The sequence below is a fragment of the Pygocentrus nattereri genome, chromosome 5 (genome assembly GCF_015220715.1).
Source record: "Pygocentrus nattereri isolate fPygNat1 chromosome 5, fPygNat1.pri, whole genome shotgun sequence".
NCBI lineage: Eukaryota > Metazoa > Chordata > Actinopteri > Characiformes > Serrasalmidae > Pygocentrus > Pygocentrus nattereri.
In genome coordinates, this window is record NC_051215.1 from 21,866,532 (window position 1) to 21,887,889 (window position 21,358).

At 39.8% G+C, this 21,358-nt stretch overlaps 1 protein-coding gene across 6 annotated transcripts in view; it reads left to right on the top strand.

Annotated features, from left to right (window-relative positions):
• Window positions 1-21,358, top strand: part of LOC108430283 (arginyl-tRNA--protein transferase 1) — a 172,927-nt gene that overhangs the window by 15,166 nt on the left and 136,403 nt on the right. For 5 of the 6 annotated variants that reach the window (XM_037538564.1, XM_037538565.1, XM_037538566.1 and 2 more), the window contains exons 2-6: window positions 1,580-1,643; window positions 3,277-3,339; window positions 6,604-6,719; window positions 8,554-8,652; window positions 13,292-13,498. In XM_037538564.1, the coding sequence (XP_037394461.1) occupies window positions 1,580-1,643; window positions 3,277-3,339; window positions 6,604-6,719; window positions 8,554-8,652; window positions 13,292-13,498 (549 nt within the window). The remainder of the gene's footprint in view (window positions 1-1,579; window positions 1,644-3,276; window positions 3,340-6,603; window positions 6,720-8,553; window positions 8,653-13,291; window positions 13,499-21,358) is intronic. The other variant, XM_037538567.1, reaches the window with a different exon arrangement.

The window sequence follows — 21,358 nt, forward strand, 5'->3', positions numbered from 1 at the left end:
GTTTAGACTGAAAGCTAACTAGAAGTAGGGATGCACCGATACCAATACAGTCATCGGATATCAGTCCGATACCGTGCTCATTTACCAACATTCCCATATCAGCTCCCATACCACGTGGCTTAAGCTGAGCGTTAACTGCTGAACACAGTGCAGCGAAGGAGGCTCAGTCTCACTGAGTGACAGTCGGACACAAAGTCACTGGCCACTTTAAACATTCTGGCCGAATTCCCCCCAGACGTACGTTGTGTATCACATCTTCTTCCACAATGCCGATGGAGACCGATGAACCCCTGCTTCACAGGCCATGTTTAAATTTTGTGTTAATTTGTTCACCATTTGAAGAGTTTTGTGTTCATAGAGACTAAGGCCCGGTCCCATTTCTTCTTTTTACCCCTACCCCTTGTTTTCGAGTGTCACCCAAACACCTTGTAACTGAGTTACAGGGCAGTGGTTGAAATCTTTCCTCTGAAATGGGACCCTCAAATAAAAAGAGCAACACTTCATTAACAGCTACTAGCACTGCTCTGTAGGCGAACCTGCCCGAACTGCTGGACTATTTAAGGCGGAACAGGAAAGTTAGTTAGCTACTGGGACGTTAGCATGCTGTTAGTGACTTTTTATGCTTAAGAAGAAAAAGACCAGAATATACTGAAACAACATTAAATGAAGATTATATATAGTCATCGTAATTTTTTAATACAGACAATTCTCACATTTGTGGGTTTATTTGGTCTCTTGTTCAACATCTTGTCCATTTTTCTTTTTTTCTCATATCTTTCTGTTTGGAGCCTCTAAAATACCTCCGTTTGGAGGCTCATGTAGCTCCTGTATCTCAACAAGAATCAGGACACCCTGCCCCCAGACATCAACACGCAAAACGGATGGGTAGGGCTAAGTGGTAGTGGCGAGGGGTGAAATAGGATTGGGCCTAAATGAGAAAAATCAGAGATGTCAATTAAGTCAGCAATAACTTTCTGTGGGGTCAGACAAAGTACAGTGTTTCTAAATATTGTCATTATGTTGCTTTGATATCCAGTAGGTCATTATGTTACTACACTTGGTGTCAGTATCAAAGTCAGTATTATTGTCAGCTGTATTAAAACCCTGGAACAGAAACCAGTTTGCCTCTTTCTGGGGTTTTATCATAGAGCCAGCATTAGAAATCTGTCGAGTCTATAAGAGCAATACGCTTTATTAGGAGCAGATTTCAAAATCTATAAATACTGTAGTTGAGCAGTTCTTCGTAGCTTTCTCTCTTACTTCTTACTTTAGTTGTTCAGGGTTTTCTCAGTGGAAGAAGGATGTCCTTCTTAAAAAGCTGCCAGAACTGCAAACTAGGGATTTTAAAAGCTTCCTGTCTGTTCTGGAGCCTCGATGGGAACGCTGAGCCCTCATGGGGACCAGGCTGGGGTCAAATAGAAGCTGCTGTACGTGCTTGGTGACTCTCTTCCCTGTCAGGAGGCAGTTTCTGGTTTGTTCTAAACAGTCTGTGTTGGATGTTAAAAGTTGGAATGAATGATGAACAGTGGAGGTCTTCATCCCTCCTCATTTGATCTTGCTTCTTTTTGTCCTCATGCAGGTATGTGGTCCCATGCGATGACAGTGCAGGACTACCAGGATTTGATTGACAGAGGATGGAGAAGGTAGGCCCTCTGTCTTTTTTTGTTGTTGTTGTTGTTACATTTCTAGAAAAGTACAGAATATTATAAAACTTACAGATTAAAAGACTTTGTTTTCCTTTTGAAATCAATTATGAAAGAGTGTGTTCAGCTCTTGTAACAATCCCCTTAATCTTAACCAGAAAAACAGTTACTGAAGTCCAAGGACAATACACTCCCAAGTATAAGCGTAGAAGAATTAATACCCAAACAGGAGAGACAAAAACGATCCTTTTGATGTTATATTGGATGAAAAATCAGTGCTTTACAGTACTGGGACAATCACTCACACACACACACACACACACACACACACACACACACACACACACAAACAACCTGTAACCCGTGTGTCATCAAACTCTTAAAGTCCTCAATGTCCAAACCTAAAGCCACAAAAATCCAAAATTCCACAGGTCCTTAGCAATGCATTGCATTAAAGCAAAGAAACAAAAAAAATCCAGGACAGATCTCACCGGTGGTGCAGGCCTGACTTACATCCAATTACATCCAAGACAGTCGGAGGAAATCCACCATCTAGTTCCTCCATGCGCTTGTCTTGCTCTTTGGGACGAATCCTCGGCCGAGCTCATTAATTCCCATGTGGAGTGGTAGGCTTTGGGTTGTACTGCTCCTTTTACCCCAAACACATCACTCCCTTCAATTCCACACGGCCAACTTTTAATTAAACGTTTATGTAAATTAGAAAGACTTCTCATGTGGCATCGTCACACTCTTCCAGTGAAGGCCCTTGGTGGTCTTGTTCTCTGGAGCTGCATTTACATGACAGCAGAATGAGTTGTTTTCCTTTCACCTGCTGTGATTTCTGTGAAGATGGGCAGCAGTGTGGCGCAGAGAATTGTGCGTGTGACAGCAGCACAAATTGACACACCTGTCTAATGTTTGACTCTACCACTGGGATTGCATTGCACCACTCTTTCTGGGTATAGTGCCGTGCTTTCTGGGTGCAGCAACTGTCTGTCAGTCTCTCTCTCTCTCTCTCTCTCTCTCTCTCTCTCTCTCTCCCCCCAGTGCGCCAATCTCTCTAGTGTGCAATGTGCTGCTTTTTGGGTTTAATGCGCCTCTCTCTCCATGTGGAGCGTGCCGTGCTTTCTGGGTGCAGCGAGTCTCTCTCTCTCTCCAGTGCGCCAATCTCTCTAGTGTGCAATGTGCTGCTTTTTGGGTTTAATGTGCCTCTCTCTCCATCTGGAGCGTGCCCTGCTGTCTGGTTGTAGTGCACCAGTCTCTCTGGGTGCAGTGTGTTGCTTTCTGAATGCAGTGTGCCTCCCTCCGGTTGCAGAGTGCCCCTCTCTCCAGGTGTGGAAGAGGAAATGAATGAAGGGATGGACAACTCATTTGGTGTTAGGGGACTATGAAATTTATGATTTTATTTATTTATTTATTAATTTATTAACTCTTTCCGTTCTATTTCATTTTTCATTTATTCTTTGCATTTTTCATACTTTGCATACTTCAACATATTGTGCTTTTACAACAGATGTTGTCAAATAGCAGCTTTATGAAAACTCGGGTCTTGAAATGTTTTTCAAAAAGTGAAATTCAAAAGGTCTTTTCTTGAATTTTTAATTGACTTGCATTTTTATTCTTTAATTTTCAGAAGTGGCAAATATGTTTACAAGCCTGTCATGAACAAGACCTGCTGTCCACAGTACACCATCAGGTAAAGAGACCATTTAAAAAAAAAAAAAAAAAAAAAAAAAAAGTCTGTTAGGGCTGAAATGAATATTGAATAATATCTGATCAATTTAAACATATTTGAAAACCGAATATTCACTTTAGGAAAATCCACACTTCTGTGGGCCAGCAAACGCTTGCCAGGTTTGCGCGTCAGTTTCGTTGGAGCTTATGACTTGCCGCAGCTATCACTTCTGTTCTAAGTAGCATTCAGCCTCAATAATAAATGAGATCGTGCTGTCCAGAGCTAGCCGAAGGAAGATGATTTAGACCAAGGGTGTCAAGTCAACCTCTTAAAAGGCCATATAAAAAAAAAAAATCTCAACAAATCCGTGGGCTAGTTGAGTTGTGTTTTTATTCAATTTTTATTTCATTTTGTTATGACCCCAACTGGCCACTGTTTATTCAATATATGCCAGAACTGCAGCGGCAAAATAGGCATTGAATTGTAACAATGAGTTTTATTTGAAATTATTTTATATAAAGCAGTAGACGACATTAGGTGCAGATCACTGTTAAGGATGGAGGATATAGGATATTCAGCTGCCCAGCCCACAAATTATTTGAATTTTCGATTAATGTCCAGGAGAATATACAACCCCAATTCCAATGAAGTTGGGACGTTGTGTAAAACATAAATAAAAACAGAATACGATGATTTGCAAATCCTTTTCAACCTATATTCAATTGAATACACTACAAAGACAAGATATTTAATATTCAAACAGATAAACTTTATTGGTTTTTGTAAATATTCACTCATTTTGAATTTGATGCCTGCAACACGTTCCAAAGAAGTTGGGACAGGGGCAACAAAAGACTGGGAAAGTTGAGGAATGCTCAAAAAACACCTGTTTGGAACATTCCACAGGTGACCGGGTTAATTGGAAACAGGTGAGTGTCATGATTGGGTATAAAGGGAGCATCCCTGAAAGGCTCAGTCGTTCACAAGCACGGATGGGGCGAGGTTCACCACTTTTTGAACAACTGCGTGAGAAAATAGTCCAACAGTTTAAGAACAACATTTCTCAACTCGCAATTGGAAGGAATTTAGGGATTTCATCATCTACAGTCCATAATATCATAAAACGATTCAGAGAATCTGGAGAAATCTCTGCAAGTAAGCGGCAAGGCAGAAAACCAACATTGAATACCCGTGACCTTCGATCCCTCAGGCAGCACTGCATTAAAAACCCACATCATTCTGTAACGGATATTACCACATGGGCTCAGGAACACTTCAGAAAACCACTGTCAGTAAACACAGTTCGTCACTCCATCTACAAGTGCAAGTTAAAACTCTGCCATGCAAAGAGAAAGCCAGATATCAATAACACCCAGAAACGCCGCCGGCTTCTCTGGGCCCGAGCTCATCTGAGATGGACTGACGCAAAGTGGAAAAGTGTCCTGTGGTCTGACGAGTCCACATTTCAAATTGTTTTTGGAAATAATGGACGTCGGGTTCACTGGGCAAAAGAGGGAAAGGACTGTCCGGATTGTTATCAGTGCAAAGTTCAAAAGCCAGCATCTCTGATGGTGTGGGGGTGTGTTAGTGCCCATGGCACGGGTAACTTACACATCTGTGAAGGCACCATTAATGCTGAAAGGTACATACAGGGTTTGGAGCAACATGTGCTGCCATCCAAGCAACGTCTTTTTCAGGGACGTCCTGCTTATTTCAGCAAGACAATGCCAAGCCACATTCTGCACGTGTTACAACAGCGTGGCTTCGTAGTAAAAGAGTGTGGGTACTAGACTGGCCTGCCTGCAGTCCAGACCTGTCTCCCATTGAAAATGTGTGGCGCATTATGAAGCGTAAAATATGACAACAGAGACCCCGGACTGTTGAGCAACTGAAGTTGTACATCAGTGCTCCCTTTATACCCAATCATGACACTCACCTGTTTCCAGTTAACCTGTTCACCTGTGGAATGCTCCAAGACGGTGTTTTTTGAGCATTCCTTAACATTCCCTGTCTTTTGTTGCCCCTGTCCCAATTTCTTTGGAACGTGTTGCAGGCATCAAAATAAGTGAATATTTGCAAAAAACAAAGTTTATCCGTTTGAACGTTAAATATCTTGTCTTTGTAGTGTAATCAATTGAAAATAGGTTGAAAAGGATTTGCAAATCATCGTATTCTGTTTTTATTTATGTTTTACACAACGTCCCAACTTCACTGGAAATGGGGTTGTAGGATATCCAGCCGTCCAGCCCATGAAATTATTTTCATTTTCAATTAATATCCAGGAGGATATAGGATATCCAGCCGTCCAGTCCACAAATTATTATAATTTTTGATTAATTTCCAGGAGGATATAGGATATCCAGCCATCCAGCCCACGAAATTGTTTTGATTTTCAATTTATATTAGCCCATCTCAACATGAGCTACACTACAATCCCCAGCATGTACATCAGTCTTATTTTCTTTCGTCAGAGTAAAATATCTTGAGCTTTTCTCATTCTAATATAGTATTTAGAATATTTTAATAATCAAGATTATATTCAGTAACATATTTGGTAACACTTTACTGTAGGGTGCTGTTCATAAGGCTACATGACAGCTACATAAGCTTGTCATGACAACTGACATAACCCTACATAACGGTTTATAAATGCTTATTCCAACAGGCGTCATCTGTCATAAAGGCTACTTTAGCTAACTTTGATCAAAATTGGCAAATGTAACCTTTAGAGTGGATGATGTCTGTAGGAATAAACATTTTTGTAGGGTTATGTCAGTTGTCATGACAAGCTTATGTAGCTGTCATGTAGCCTTATGAACAGCACCCTACGGTAGTAAAGTGGTACTAACCTGAAAATACTCAGTAGTTGCAGCTCTAGTGTCCAGCATGTTGACAGAGCATGAATATATATCACTGTTTTTGGAAGAAAACCTTGTATCTCCAAAATGGTAACTTTGCAGTAGAAGGAAAGAACATACTTTACTTTTAATGGAATTCAGTGCAACCAGAATGTTTTTTCCAAGTCATTTTGGGATCTTTCTTTTAGTCCACTCATCATGAAATTTACACATGATATAAAAAGCAATAGGCACTTTCAAATGAGGTCAAAAACTGAAAAATGACAAAAATGGAAATACACTGTTTTCTGCCGACAGCTGTGATACGCATGTGTATAGTGTGATAATATGTTTCTCACAGATTTTCTTTTGGAAGGACCTGCATGTGTAGATGTGTGAAGTAAACGCTGGAGCGCCAGCACTAATTCTTGGTTTGTGTTTGTTGAAGATGCCATGCCTTGGACTTTCAGCCATCAAAAACACATAAGAAGATCTTGAAGAAGGTGAAAAAGTTCCTTTCTAAAGGGGAGATGCCTGTGGGCCAGTGTGACGGTGGGTGTGATGGTGAGTTCATCATCCAAATTTCTCACAATTTCTCGTTTATTGTTTGAGTGAAAGTGCTGACCACTAAAACCCTGCAACATAAATCTAATCCGATGTAAATGGCCCAGAGGTTTCTTACATTCATCTTATTTAAAAATGATTAATGTGAACTTTGTTAATATGATCTTTAAGATGCTGCGTCTATCAGCCCAGCCTTCTGACTGCTAGTTTGTATTTGAGCTGTAGGAGCTTGACGGGAAGAAAGGAAAGGAAAGAAGAGAGGAGCTCTTAATTTTCTCAGTTTATTCAGAATTTCAGTAAGACTTCTGCACTGTGAGTGTGTAGCTTAGCATCTTTCCTTTTAGGTTTGACTAATCCGGTCATCTCCAACGTAAATTTTAAGTTACTTAAGGTACTTTTTCCTCACTTTTTCTCAAATAAGTGACTTATTAGTTGCGTTCCAAAGCCTAGGCTGCATTTCTCAGCCGCTACGTCGTTGAAGGTTGTTCCAGAGTGAAGGACCCTAAAGCAGGGGTTGCAGCTCAGATGGTAGGGAGAGCCATTGTGTCCTTTCAGCAAATACCAAACCACCTTGAGAGCCACAACAATTTGTCCACAACAAAATGTCCATTTTACCATCTTGGCTGTAAATATGTCTCAGTATCTGCTAATGTGCTAGTATAGGCAAAAAAGAATATCACTAAAATACAGACTTGATCAGCTGTAGCTGCTCTTCTGAGAATGTAACTGCTGCACTATTTGAGGTGGAACGGGAAAATTCGAATGAGAAGCGACTTCAGCCTCTTTTTTAGCATTCGTCAGTTTCTCATCGCAGATTAAACGTATCACAAAACCAGCTGGAGTGATTATAAACACTAATAAGTCCATTCGTTAAGGGAATAATATGCCTGGGCTAAGGGCTGAGTGGTAGGGGTGAGGGGTGAAATGGGACTGGGTGTAAATCAAAACTTTGACATGCTTCTGCCAGACACAGAAAAAGAAAAAATAACTGTAGGCTTTTTATTTCTCCTCTCTCTGTTAGAAACGGGCTTCCATAGTAGACAGTAGCCATATTTACACACAACCTAATATTCCGTTAATAATGTGACTAATAGCTCAATCGATTTCGTCCATGTAAACACCTCAATCGGAATAGTCTAGTCTGATTGAGGCCATTCAGAATACAGTTTCTATTCGAATGACCGAGGTGGGTAAACCTGTAAATAATCAGTTAAATAGAAGAATACTATCCATGTAAAGTTCATATTCTGATCTTTAAAAGACGGCGGTGGGACGGATGTCCAGCTTATGTGTCTCAGAACATGACATCTTCCTCTCTGCCTTCTTTAATAAGGACGTGAAGGACCTTTTTTCCTGAGTCGGACATAATTTTAAAGCAATTAAAAACACAAGCACTGCTCACTGCAGCTCATCTCACTCTGACTGGACTGTCGTGGTGATGTCTACACTAAGCAGTTTCACATGTGTGTAATTTTGTATTGAATTACTTGCAGAAAGCAGGTAAATGGAGATTTTCCATCAGATTTGTCGAATAGTGTGTGAATAAAGACACCTCAGTCTTAATCTGTGATGGGGAATGTATGCAATTGGATCTTTCCTTGTAAACGTAGCCAGTATATCCCCATCTGTACACACCAAAAACAGAGTACACTGGATTTTATCTGATATTGCTCAATTCACCACAAAGGAAATGTGTTTTGGTGCCAGAAGAGCCATTATTAAAGCTTTTATTTGCAGTAGAACCATCTGTTCTAGTTGAGTTGTAGCATTTCCTGCAGATATAGCCTCTGTCTCACTCTGAAAAGTCAAACTGTCTCTGATCATGCAATCTTAGGTGTGTTCAAAGAGATCAGAGGCCTCCTCGAGCCTCTTACTTCCTCTCTTCAGCGGACAGTAGCTATAGCTGCTGGAATATCCCAGTCTTTTTTCTCAGGTGCGCTCTCATGCTCCCCTCAGATATGACTGCTTGTGCTCATGCTATATATTCCTTACTTTCTTACATTCAAAACATAGAGCTGGATGATATGAAAAAAAAATGATAATGATGGTTTTGAAAAACAGCTTGTAGAATTGGGGAAATGAATCGAATTGAATTCAGAACCATCCGCCAACTGTGTTTGCACACTGTGAAAGTAGACCTCTGCATTTAACCCGTCCGTGCAGTGAAACACCCACATACATGCACACTAGTGAACACACTAGGGGGCATTGAGCAGACTTGCTCGGAGCAGTGGGCAGACCTATCCACGGCACCTGGGGAGCAGTTGGGGGTTAGGTGTCTTGCTCAAGGACACTTCAGTCATGGACTGTCAGCTGACAGAACCGGCACCCTTCTGGTCACAGGGCTGGTTCCCTAACCTCCAGCACACGATAGCCACAACAATAAGATGTAACTGGAAATGTGTGCTCTTGCTCTAATATGGACTAATATGATGCATTTGCCTGTATGCAGCCATATTTCAAACAACTGATGCACTAATATTTACAGGGCCAATCTGAATAATTAGAATAATGGAGTGTTTGTTTGTCACGTTGGTGTTTGTGTCTCTATTTAGTAAGCATTGCCATAGAAACTACTGTGGCCTAAACTACAACAGGCTTAATCAGGAAACACCTTAAAAATAAATGTTTTTCTTATTGTATGGATAGTGTCAAAAAAATCAGTAGGTTATAGCTGGTTTAGATGAATTCATTCCAGGCATCCGTGTCTCCTTGCTTTCCACACAGCCACTGAATAAAGATATTATTATTATTATTATTATTATTATTATTATTATTATTATTATTATTATTATTATTATTATTATTATCATTAACATCATAATAATAATTATTTTTTTTAGAAATATGTTGCTTAATAAAGTTTGAAAAAATTTTAATGTGTAAACATCAGCAAACGATAACAATCAGCTAGTATAAGAAACAGCAAATAAATGTTAATATCATATGATATAAATCTAACCATAATTTGGTTTTAAGTTTTCCTTTTATCAAGAGGGAAGCCAATGAAACAACTGGTCCAGGTGTCCGTCATAATTGCAGTGCGCTCTGCGTCCAGCTCTTTACAAAGTTCTGCCACTGAGCTGACCTCTTGCCTGTTATTGCATGAGCGGGGTCAAAGACCAAGCAGAGTTTGGCACTCAACATCGTTGGAAACACTTTGTGATTGGACACGAGGACTGAGAATCCCTGTGGTGAGACACAAAACAACCACAGTTCAAGTTCACATCACATGCACTGTGAGCCAAATCTGTAGACCGTGAGACTGTGATTTATAACCGTTAAACCACCAACGCAGGGAGAGTGCATTGACATACACTTAATAACCTGATCATAATCGGATTTCCGCAGTTCTCTGATTTAAGCAGGTGGTCGTGTAAATAGCATCTAATTTCTAATTAATTTCTCAGATCAAATTAGGCCTAGAAATCCTATGAAATCCAAAAAGAGAGCTGGATTTTAGCTCAGTAATGGGGTTTTTCAGTGCTTGTAAACAAACACCTTACTCTGATTTTTTTTGTTTGTATTATTTGCGCCTGTGTGAAAACAGCAACAGCAGCAAGACGCAGTAGAGTCTGGCTGCAGACATGCACTCTCAGACAGATGCACTCTCAGCCTCAGTGGCAGAAGCAGCCCAATGGCATGGGAACTTTTGGCTGCTGCTTAGCAACATTATCACTTAATCAATTTTTCGTCCATAACACGGGTAGACAATCCTTTTAATGTACCTTTCTGTTGAAAGAAGTCTGAAAATAAAGGTAAACTGTCTGATTCCTGGTGGTTTTCAGTAGATGCTAATGGTATTCTGTTTTCTTGATGGCTGATATCACAGTGCAAGAGATTCAGATAATTTAATCAGGTCTTCTGGGACTGATTCCACATACATTTGTTTGTTTACTAATAGTCTCTAATGGCAACCATCAAGCCCATCCTGTTAGGAAGCAAAACCATCAGGTTGTATTCCTAACGGTTCTAATCGTCTTCAGCATGGCTTTCATGAGTTTCAACCGTAGCCTTTTTTTCTGTGAATGAAGTCGACATTGTTTTATCGTCGTGGTTTAACTTTGGAGGTTTCCATATTTAATTAGATTATTATCAGTATGACGGCGTAATGTGTGTTCAGTGCAACTCATGTTGTAGTTCATGTTTTGCTGTTTTTCCTCATAAAACCGACAAAAACCCTGTTGTGGCAGAGCGGCACTGACGTCATTAATAGGCTGAAAGTGCATGTCAGGCTGAGAGTGCCAGCCCCTTCTCGCTAAGCAGCGTAACAGCACCCAAAAGACAGCATCTAAATACCCTTGAAGTAAAGGAGAAACCCACCACATGCTGGATAGAGTGAAAGATTTTCATATTATTCTTCTTCTGTTAGATGATGTGTGTTTTACATTTTCTGGTTAAAAGTTTGAGTTTTGAGTTTTATGTTGTGTTTTACGCCACAACGTCGTCTGTGAGTTTATTGGCTGGTTGTAAAGCAGAAACCTGATTACTGTCTGACTCATGCAGACCCAGAGTTTCCCCATTATCTGATTACTCAAATGTGCATAAATACGTTGAACAGATTTCTGACAAAATCTGATTTTCTGCAGTTATCGGGTTACTGAGTGGATGTAAGTGCACTTATTGATCCTTATCTGAGTACTGCTTGTCTCTGGCGAGGGTGATGCTAAAACTGGGGAGTTTAGAGCCTCAAACCTTTTTGTTGTGGCGAGTTCTGGCAGCACTGAAAGAGAGAAACACCAGCTGTGGGGGCCATGCGCTCCCAGGCAGCCCGGTCCAGCATGTGGTGAAGTTATCTCCAGCCAGCAAGCCTTTAGGCTGTGGACTGAGAGGTGCACTCCACGGAGTTCACAGTTTCAGTATGGCCTCAGTGCTTTGTATCAGGTCCAGGGTACCTGCAGAGTCGCTTCTATGTTGGTTTTCCTCACGTTTAGATGAGCCTGTAGCTCCAAAAGCTCCTGAATCCTCAGCTATCTGTAATTTGGTTATGATGGAGCTCTACTCAGCTTGCACATTGCCCTTGCTGCTGCTTTCCGTGATCAGCAAATCAGCAAACTAAATAAAGCCAGATCAATTCAATTCGTTGGAAAAAAATCAATACAGGATCTGAGAAGAATGGCCCTTATTGGCTGCTGGGTGACTGCACTCATTGGACTGAAGGGTTATAGAACAAGAGGAATGCAATAGATTTTAAATCAAAGTTTTGATAATATTTAAAAAATATTTCAGAGAAATGTTTTAATACAAGGAATAAAATGTCTATTAGTAATTCTTTTCATCATCTAGCTCTATCACTATATAGGCATTTTTGATTTGCATGCACAAAACACATCCCTGTGTTAATTTTTCATCCTGCGATGCCGCATCTTGGTTTGTTTCTGCCAAGAAACCTATTGTTCATAAGTATTAAATGCTGCTGATGTATTCTTGTATAACTGTGACCTCATGGCTGTTTGCTTCCACTTTTTGTTTGTTATAATCGATTATAATCATCCGATGTAAATGAAAAGCAAATGAATTGCATGATCATGATTTTCTGCACTTGTAGAGAATGATTGCATTCACTGGCTTTCCTGGCAAGTTGTTCATATTGATACTGTATTAATGGTCACTTTATTAGAAACACTTACTTTGTACTGATTCTCAGTGACCACTTTGAGTTCCACCTCCAGTAAAAGCATAAAAAGTCAGAGACCCTTTATTTATTTAATGTCTGGTCAAAAGAGCCATTATTTACTAGAAAAAGCCTCAAAAATGAAATATCATATTAGTTTAGTCAGTGTTTGTCACTCCTCCCCTTTATTCCACTCTTTTCAGGAGACTCACTTTCAACTCCTCAAAGAATCTGCAGACACGCCTCCAAAGCTCAGTCTTAGAAGCCGGTTGATGATTTTCTGAAGTAATCAAACCCATTCAGTGGTGTTGAGGTCTGGACTCTGGGGTGGTCAGTCCATTGCTCAGCTTCTTTGTTTGATGTGTCCGTCTCCTTTTCTCAGTGAGGTTCTTCTTGATCAGCTACACATCCTTTCAGACCCACAGTGTTGAGTGGTCTTCTCACAGTGGAAGGATGGACAGAAACACCTGTGGATGTTTTCAGATCTGAAGCAGCTTGATTTTCTCCTCTCTCTCCAAATGGACGCTTTAAGTGCTGTTTATCTGAAGGGGACAGGTTTGGTGTCTTACCAGCTTTTCCAGGTGGTTGTTAGTAGCCACATTTTCTCTGGAGCTTTTAATCTGTTTTTAACATCTTCTATCTAATCTCCTCAGAAATATCTCCTGAGTAATGAGTGACTTGTACGTAATGGCTGTTTTGCCTTATATTAAATACATGAAGGGTAAACAGTGCTGTAGATCTCCAGTTGCAGAGTTCGTGACCACTGAGGTAGACTCATAAAAACTGTATGTCAGTCTACAATTTGTGACTGTACACAAGCAAGGTGAACCTATAAGGTAATTAACTGTTTCCAGTAAAGTGGCTAAATTGTTTATTTGTATGTATAGAGAAAGAATATGTAACTATGTTTAGGTACTTCTGGCTGATACTGATGTTAACGCTCTGTGTGTGTGGACAGGTGAGCCGATGGACTCAGCATTTGAAGCGGGAGGAGGCGTGCCTCCAGTAGATCCTGTGAAAATGCAGCAGTCTCAGGTGGAGCGTCCCCTCATCCCCAGCAGCCCTGAGGGAGATGGGGACGCCAAACCAGCATCATCAGAAACATCCAGAGAAGAAGCAGCGTCTTCTCCAGCAGTGAAGAGCCCACGACTTGCGCCAAAACCAGGTGTGTCTCTCAAACAAAAGAGATCTGAAGGAAAATGAATTAACAAGTTAAAAAAAATCCTTTCTGCTTGAAGTTATTTTGAGGCGGAGGTGACGGCTGGGGGATTTGTGGGGCGGGGAGGGAAAACGGGCCAAGATACACCAGTCAGGTAATCACTACAGACTTGTGATTGGTGGGGATAATGCTGATGTAAGAGCTTCCCAACATTAGGACCGCGCAGATAATTAAGGGAGCAGCATGTTGGCCAAATACACCAGTCACACATAACATTATAACCACCTCCTCGTTTCCATACTCATTGTCCATTTTATCAGCTGCACTTATTATATAGGTCCTCTTTGTAGTTCTACAGTTACAGACTGTAGTCCATCTGTTTCTCTGATACTTTGTTAGCCCCCTTTTACCCTGTTCTTCAGTGGTCAGGACCCCCATAGACCTTCAGCACTGCAGTAGCATTGTGGTGTGTTAGGGTGTGTTGTGCTGGTCTGAGTGGAGCAGACACAGCAGTGCTATTGGAGTTTGGAAACATCTCAGTGCCACTGATGGACTGAGAACAGTCCACCAACCAAAAGTATCCAGCCAACAGCGTCCTGTGGGCAGAGTCCTGTGACCACTGATGAAGGACTAGAGGATGACCGACACAAACTGTGCAGCAGCAGATGAGCTATCATTTCTGACTCTACATCTACAATCGGTGTGTATCTAAATTAAATATAGTAAAATGTCTGCATAAGCCATGCACAGTTTCATTAAAAGATTGAGGGATTCCTGAAAGATCTCAACAACTGAAAACCACATTATTGCATCAGAGCAGCCAGCAGAGGGCAGCAGATAACCACGATTGCCTGCTGCTTGTCTCTGCTTTCAGGAAAGCCTCAGTCACTTCTGTGTTCTTATTACAGCTTTAGATTTTTAGCACAATGACCTCTCCATTTGGGAAAACAAGACACGGTCACATGTCACGAAGATTTGAACCTGTAAGCAAACCTCTGAAAGGAAAGCCAAATACATCATGTAACATTGAAACCACTGTTCAATCAAACCAGCACATTCTCTCAGACTTGTGAATTCCACAATTGGGTGCAATTTATAGCCCAAACATGGCAGAGTGAAACTCAGCACTTGCACACCTCCCAAAAACGAGCGCCCCAGGAATGCTCCGGAAACTACAAAGATTTAGAGAAGCTCCCTGAAGATGGAGAAACTCATTGCACCCCCCCTTTCCCAAACGGAAAACACCTGGTGACAAATGTATGGTAACTGACTTTATAACCATCTTTGTTTTTATCACCCTGGATGCAGATGGAGAGTGATATTACACAGGCTTTTACTGAATTGACTAAAGACTTTATAACACAGTGTCCTCACTATATGCATTTACTCCACTGAGAAATCTGTGGAGTGTCACTTTGCAGTGCCTGAGCTCAGGAGTGCAGGTATTCAGTAGCTTTGATCAATATATATGGGGAATTACAACGATCTGTGCAAAAAGTCTGCATAATCAACTGGTTAAGGTGTAAACAGTCGTTCAGAGCGGTTTGGTGTGAAACGCTCCGTTCTAGAGAAACTTACTGAGTCAGAATTGTTCACAGTGGTGGTGATAGGAACCAGACGTCCACCTCTAAAAGCTCCCTCACAGAAAGTTCCTACGTGAAATAATTATGAATTCACTGCCTGATGACTGAGACGCTGAGGCTTTAGGCCTGAAATGATTTTGTTTTAGTCTGTATATGATGGAGGGGTACCTGCAGGGTGTTGTGAGGCAAAATAGTCCCCAAAGAGAACTTGACTTACATTGTTGACTTACTTAGATTTATCACTGTTTTACCATCATCAGCATCACATAAAACCTCAGAAGACAGATATAGGTTCACTGGTGGTTTTAGATAGTAAATAAAATGACGACAATATTTACGTTGTAGATCATAAAGCCAAGGAAAATATGTGCGGCTGTCATTCAAAAATATTACAGAAGATGTTTTGGGAAAGCATGAGCCAGAAACTGCCGGGAAATTGTGAGTGATATACCGCACAGAGCTGTAGGGTGTAATGTCGTTGAAAATACATTTTCTGGACGTCCCTGAGAATCTCAGCACTGTCATGGCAAACAATGTCAGACTTCTCAATATAGAGAAGTGCTTCCAGGTGAAATGGAGCTCTGATGTGCTGCTGTTGGACCCTCACAACTGACCCTGCAAAAGTATGTATGATTTGACTTTTAAAAAAATGAAACCGTCTCTTTATCCTTCTGTCTGTCTACCCATCCATCCGTCTGTCTGTCTGTCCGTCTATCTAACCATCCATCTATCCATCTATCTGTCTGTCTATCTGTCTAAACCAACCTGTGAACCCACCCCTCACTATCTCTGTCTGTCCATCTATCTGTCTATTAAGAAAATAAAAAACAGGTTTAAATTCACAGCAAAACACACTATTAAAATAATATGTTTCATATGACAAAAAAATTTTATCTAGTGGTTTTGATAGCAAGGAAGCAATATAGCAAATTGGCTAACGACAATTATTTATCTTAAAATCATGTTAAAGGCCTCTTATCATACATTTTCTTTGCTTTATTTGTGACATTTGTGTGATTTTTTTTTTTTTCCCCTTCAAATTGTCACAATTTATTTTTACAACTTCTCCTGTGAAATTAAACATTTTTTTTTTTAACCATACCTTTAAGACTGATATATGTAAATGAGCTTTGTTCCGAATGGCCCATCTACCTTGCGCCTCATTTAGAACAGGCTCAGTGCTGAAACAGTTCTTGTAAGGTCAGTCTGAGTGGGCGGGGCCACACTGCTGTTGGCTGAATGGGTGGACATGTGTAAATGAGTTGCTTTTTCTTGACCTCACAGAAACAATTAATTCATAACTGACTATTTTTGCATGTTTTCATATCTTGGCTGACACATTGGAAGCTTTAACAATGTTTATATGTTATTTAAAATTCCTTAACCTCTTATTCTCCAGGGAATATTTTGGTTTGTTCGTCTGAATTTACGTGACCAAATCATAAGGCATAAGGTTATTCAGTAACTGCTTGAAAGAAATGTAATTAATTATTTATCTATTTATTTTATTTTTTGTAAAAGTTCCTATCAAATTAACAGAACATGTGTTTTATGATCTACACATATTACTATATGCTTCAGCTTCTTTTATTATAAGGGTTTAAAATGACATCACCATCTATTTGACTGGAAAGAAGAGAGTTACAGCCTCATATGACGCCCAGCTTAAGAATGGAGCTTATGAAACCTGAAAGTTATGAGGAATATGATGAAGTGTGTTTTGGAACCACCGGTGGTTGCAAGCAGTTGAAGAGGTTAATTTACAAAAAAGAGAGGGGGACTCCATTTTCTATGATATGGACCCTTTAACTAGGAGAGAGAGTGTGTTCTGTGTGATAAAGATCATCTTTGTGCTAGGATGTTTTTAGGAAACCCAGTCTAGGCTGATTCAGTTACTGTGCTTTTAAGACTGAGTATATGTAAATGAGCTCTGTTCTAATTGGCTACTGTACATCGTATCTCATTTATAAAGCAGTCCAGTAGAGGTGGGGATCTCAAGGCACCTCCCGATGTGATTTGATTTGCATTCTGGGTGCCAAGACACAATTACATAATAATTTTGCATCTTGATGCTTCTAAATTTCTCACTTCTATAGCCTACGATGTGATTACAAACAGCTGCATGCAGAGTAGCTTAATTTATCACTGCTTTTGGAATAAAACCTCGTATCTCTATTTTAGTCATTTTTCAGTTTTTGACATATTTTATAACTGCCTGTTGCTCTTTACATTGTGTGTACATTTCATGATGGTGGTTGGTTAGTGTAGTGGTTAACACCTCTGCCTTCTACACTGTAGACTGGGGTTCAATCCCCACCTGGGCAAACACCCTACACTATACCAAGAGTCCTTGGGCAAGACTCCTAACACCGCCTTGGCCTACCTATGTAAAAATGATTAAATTGTAAGTCGCTCTGGATAAGAGCGTCAGCCAAATGCCATAAATGTAAATGTAAATGAAGAATGGACCAAAAGAAATGGCCCAAAATGTTGTGGAAAGACATCTGGTTCCATTGACTTACATTAAAAGTAAAGTAGGTTTTTCCTTCTCCTGTAAAGTCTGACAGCAGCGATATGTAAATGTGATTGTTTATGACATTTTAATGTCAGAACAGGCTGCCTTAGCAGTTTAGTTTCCATAGATGGGCTGTGTGGATTTGAGGAGTGAATTAAAATGGATAAATGAAATAAAAATTTAAATGAATACAAACATAATATAAAAGAAAAAGAAAAACTACAATCTTAAAAAGATGGTGGTTCTCCGAGGGTTCTTTAGTAAAGACAATGGTTTTATATAGAACCATGAACACTCAAAGATCCGTGTGCTGGATTTTTTTGAGTGTTCACGGTTCTATAGAGAACATTCTCTTTTATGAATGCAGTGACTTGTATTTTAAAAACATGGTTCTCCGAGGGTTCTTTAGTAAAGAAATAAGTTCTGTATAGAACTATTAAGTCAGAGAACCCTTTGCATGATTAGTGGGATCTTTGTATCTTAGAATAGTTCTTTAAAATGATAAAGTGTGCTAGATGGTTCTATATGGAGTCTTTGTGAAAAGGGTTCTATGTAGCACCAAAAAATGTTTTTCTATTGTAAAAAAACTTGTATCATAACAATAGGAGAACACTTTTTGGTGCTATGTAGAACTCTTTTCCAAAAGGTTCTGTATAGAACTGTATAGCACACTTTCTCCATCTGAAGAACCGTTTCACCAAGGTTTTTTTTGAGTGTTCATTGTTGTATATAGATCCATTTCTTTACTAAAGAACCATCTTTTTTTTTTTTTTAAGTGTATAAATGCAATGACTTGTATCTTAAATGCATGGTTCTCCCAGGGTTCTTTAGTAAAGAAATTAGTTCTGTATAGAACTATTAACACTCAAAGAACCCCTTTGCGTGATTACCAGGATCTTTATATCTTCAAATAGTTCTTCAAATTCATAAAGAGAGTGCGCTAGATGGTTCTATTTATCTTTTTGAAAGGGGTTCTATATAGCACCAAAAAGTTGTATTGTAGTTATATTGTCTATTGTAACAAGCAATTATCGTAAAAATAGCAGAACATTTTTGGTGCTACATAGAACGATTTCACAATGCGAATAACCCTTTAGTGTTTCAGAAGAGTTCTTTGAGTGTTCATGGCTCTATACAGAACCATTGTCTTTAGTAAAGAACCCTTAAAGAACCATCTTTTTAAAGAGTTTATGTATGCGGTGACTTTGTAATCAGACATGCAGTGTTTCTAAGTACTGATGAAATCCATGATGTGCTCAGAAAGCACACTGTGACATTGGGACGTCGTTTATCACAATAATGATAAATGTTGTGATATTGACCAGCCCTAGAGTGAAGAGTGTGTTGTGAAGCTTTAACAGTGTTTACATATTACATCAAAGTCTTGGGGAAAAAAAGAAACAAAAAGCATGGAAAGTTCAGTTTTCCGTGAAATGGCTGTTTAAATATTGAGTTTATTGAGTCTTGGATTCATTATTGTCCGAGAGTTTGTGCGAGTGCGCGCGAGTGCTCCGTTTGTGAATGGCTCTCAGTGGAGCTGCAGCGGGGTTTATGAAGTGTTAACTGCTGGAGAGGGAGAAAGAGCCTTCCGCAGGAACAGATCTGTCAAACTTTATCTCCACCTACCCCCCCAAACACCCCCCATACACCCCTCATACACACAGAGACTCTCCTGTGTCTCCTGTGAATTCTCTTCATGCTTCTTCCAAACATTTAAAAGACTGCAGAACTGCGTTTTGCACGTATGAAGTGGGCATACTGTGCAAAGCCTCCAAAGCTCTTCCAAAGCTCAGTCTTAGAAGCTGGTTGATGATTTTCTGAAGTAATCAAACCCATTCAGTGGGGTTGAAGTCCGGACTCTGCGGTGGTCAGTCCATTGTTAAGCCTCTTTGTTTGATGTATCTGTCTCCTTTTCTCAGTGAGGTTCTTTTTGACAGCTACACATCCTTTTAGATGAACCTCTGGTGTTTACACATCAGCGCAAAAGCAGCTTCCCCGGCTCAAAAATGGAGCTGAATGTTGTTTTGCTACCAAATTCAACTCATTTGTCTGATACATGCGTCTTGTTCACTCGCGTTGCGTCTTGCTGCAGGGCCCGGCTGGCGGGCTGCTATGCTGAAGGCTAACTCGATGCTAAAGGCCTTGTTATGCTGAGAGTCTGGTCGTTCTTTCCGCTCTCTTAGTAACTCGGACTGTAAGTGACCAGACAAGTGGTTACTGAAAGAAGCAGCTCAGCCGTTCAGGTAAGCGGCTCTGTTAGCGTGTTCACACCAAAAACTGCTCTTCCAGATTCTGCCATGAGCGTTTTTACTACTGCTCGTCATTCCACGCTACCAATATAGTGTTAAGTTCTGTCTACAGTCGTGCATGTCTGTGTTAGAAATGGCCTCATTGTGTCGGTCACATCTGTATCCCCATCAGCAAAACTACAATTACTTTCTAACCACTTCTGCTCTGCCTGCAACTGTTTTACTTGATTTTTACCATTATTATATTATTTTCATTATTTTATTTATTTTTGTTTTTTTATTATTAGTATTCTCATTCTTATTTTAATTGATTGTTTTAGTCTGTTTAATACATTTTTAGTTTACTTTTTAATTTTATTCTCCTTTTTTATTTTTATTACCTCACATTTTAGCTACATTTTAATTATTGATTTATTTTTTGTTTTTTATGTATTTTTGTTTCTTTTTTTATACTTACCTGATTTGAGTCAATTTCCTTTTAAATTTATTAAACTTATTGTTTTTTTAATATGTTCTTACACGTTATGGATCCCTTGTTCCGTATCAACTATAGATAGTTGATTGATAAAGGTTGATTGATAATTAGCAAAATACTTAGCAGATTTCTTGATTACTAATATTAGTGTTACTTAATAGTGACAGCACTAGAAATTTTGCAGTCCATGGTGATGAAACAACCTGGTTTATCCAGCACATTTCACCACTGTGCAGCTCTAATAGGTTTGGAACTTGGGTCAGATATTAACAGAACGCAGGCCTGGTCTTTGGCCGTCGCCCAGCGTCTGCTCTGCTTCTCCTGCTGGTGTTTATTCTCACTCAGAGAAAAATCGTTGAGCTGGCCGCTCGTCCCTCCATTGTGTTTACAGTGCCCGCCGGAAATGTTCCCTCTATTTAGCCCTCCGAAGGTATTAACAGGAAAAAGAGGGAAGGTGTGCGGATGTTACTATGGTGCTAATCGTCTCCTCTGCGTTACTGATAGCACCTTGTCAGTGGGGAGCATGTGCTGTTTGGAGAAAGAGGGAAGGGAGACTGTGAGTCCCAGCTCTTTTGGTCCAGGGCACAAAATCAGTTTTTTAATAAAAAGAGGCAAACAACAAGGAGAAATCCATGGGTTGTAGGCAAGATTTCATAAGACCTCTTTTGAAATGACTGTTATATTCCTCTGTCTTTGCGTGTAGGTCCAACATTACATGTGTTGGGGTTTCAACTTTATAATCCTTTGTTAACTGTGCAACTTAGAAACATTGTTTTTCTAAGTCTAGTTGTTTGACATTATTGTTATTCGTCTATTAAAAAAGGAATGAGAGAAATTGCAGTTTTGCATTAATGGCCCAAGGTTGATCATTGCGGGATCTTCCAGAGGCCAGTTCACACCTGATTAAGTTGAAGATGAAGTTAGGATGTTGTGTAAAACATAAATAAAAACAGAATACAATGATTTGCAAATCCTTTTCAACCTATATTCAATTGAATACACTACAAAGACAAGATATTTAATGTTCAAAACTTTTGTTTTTTG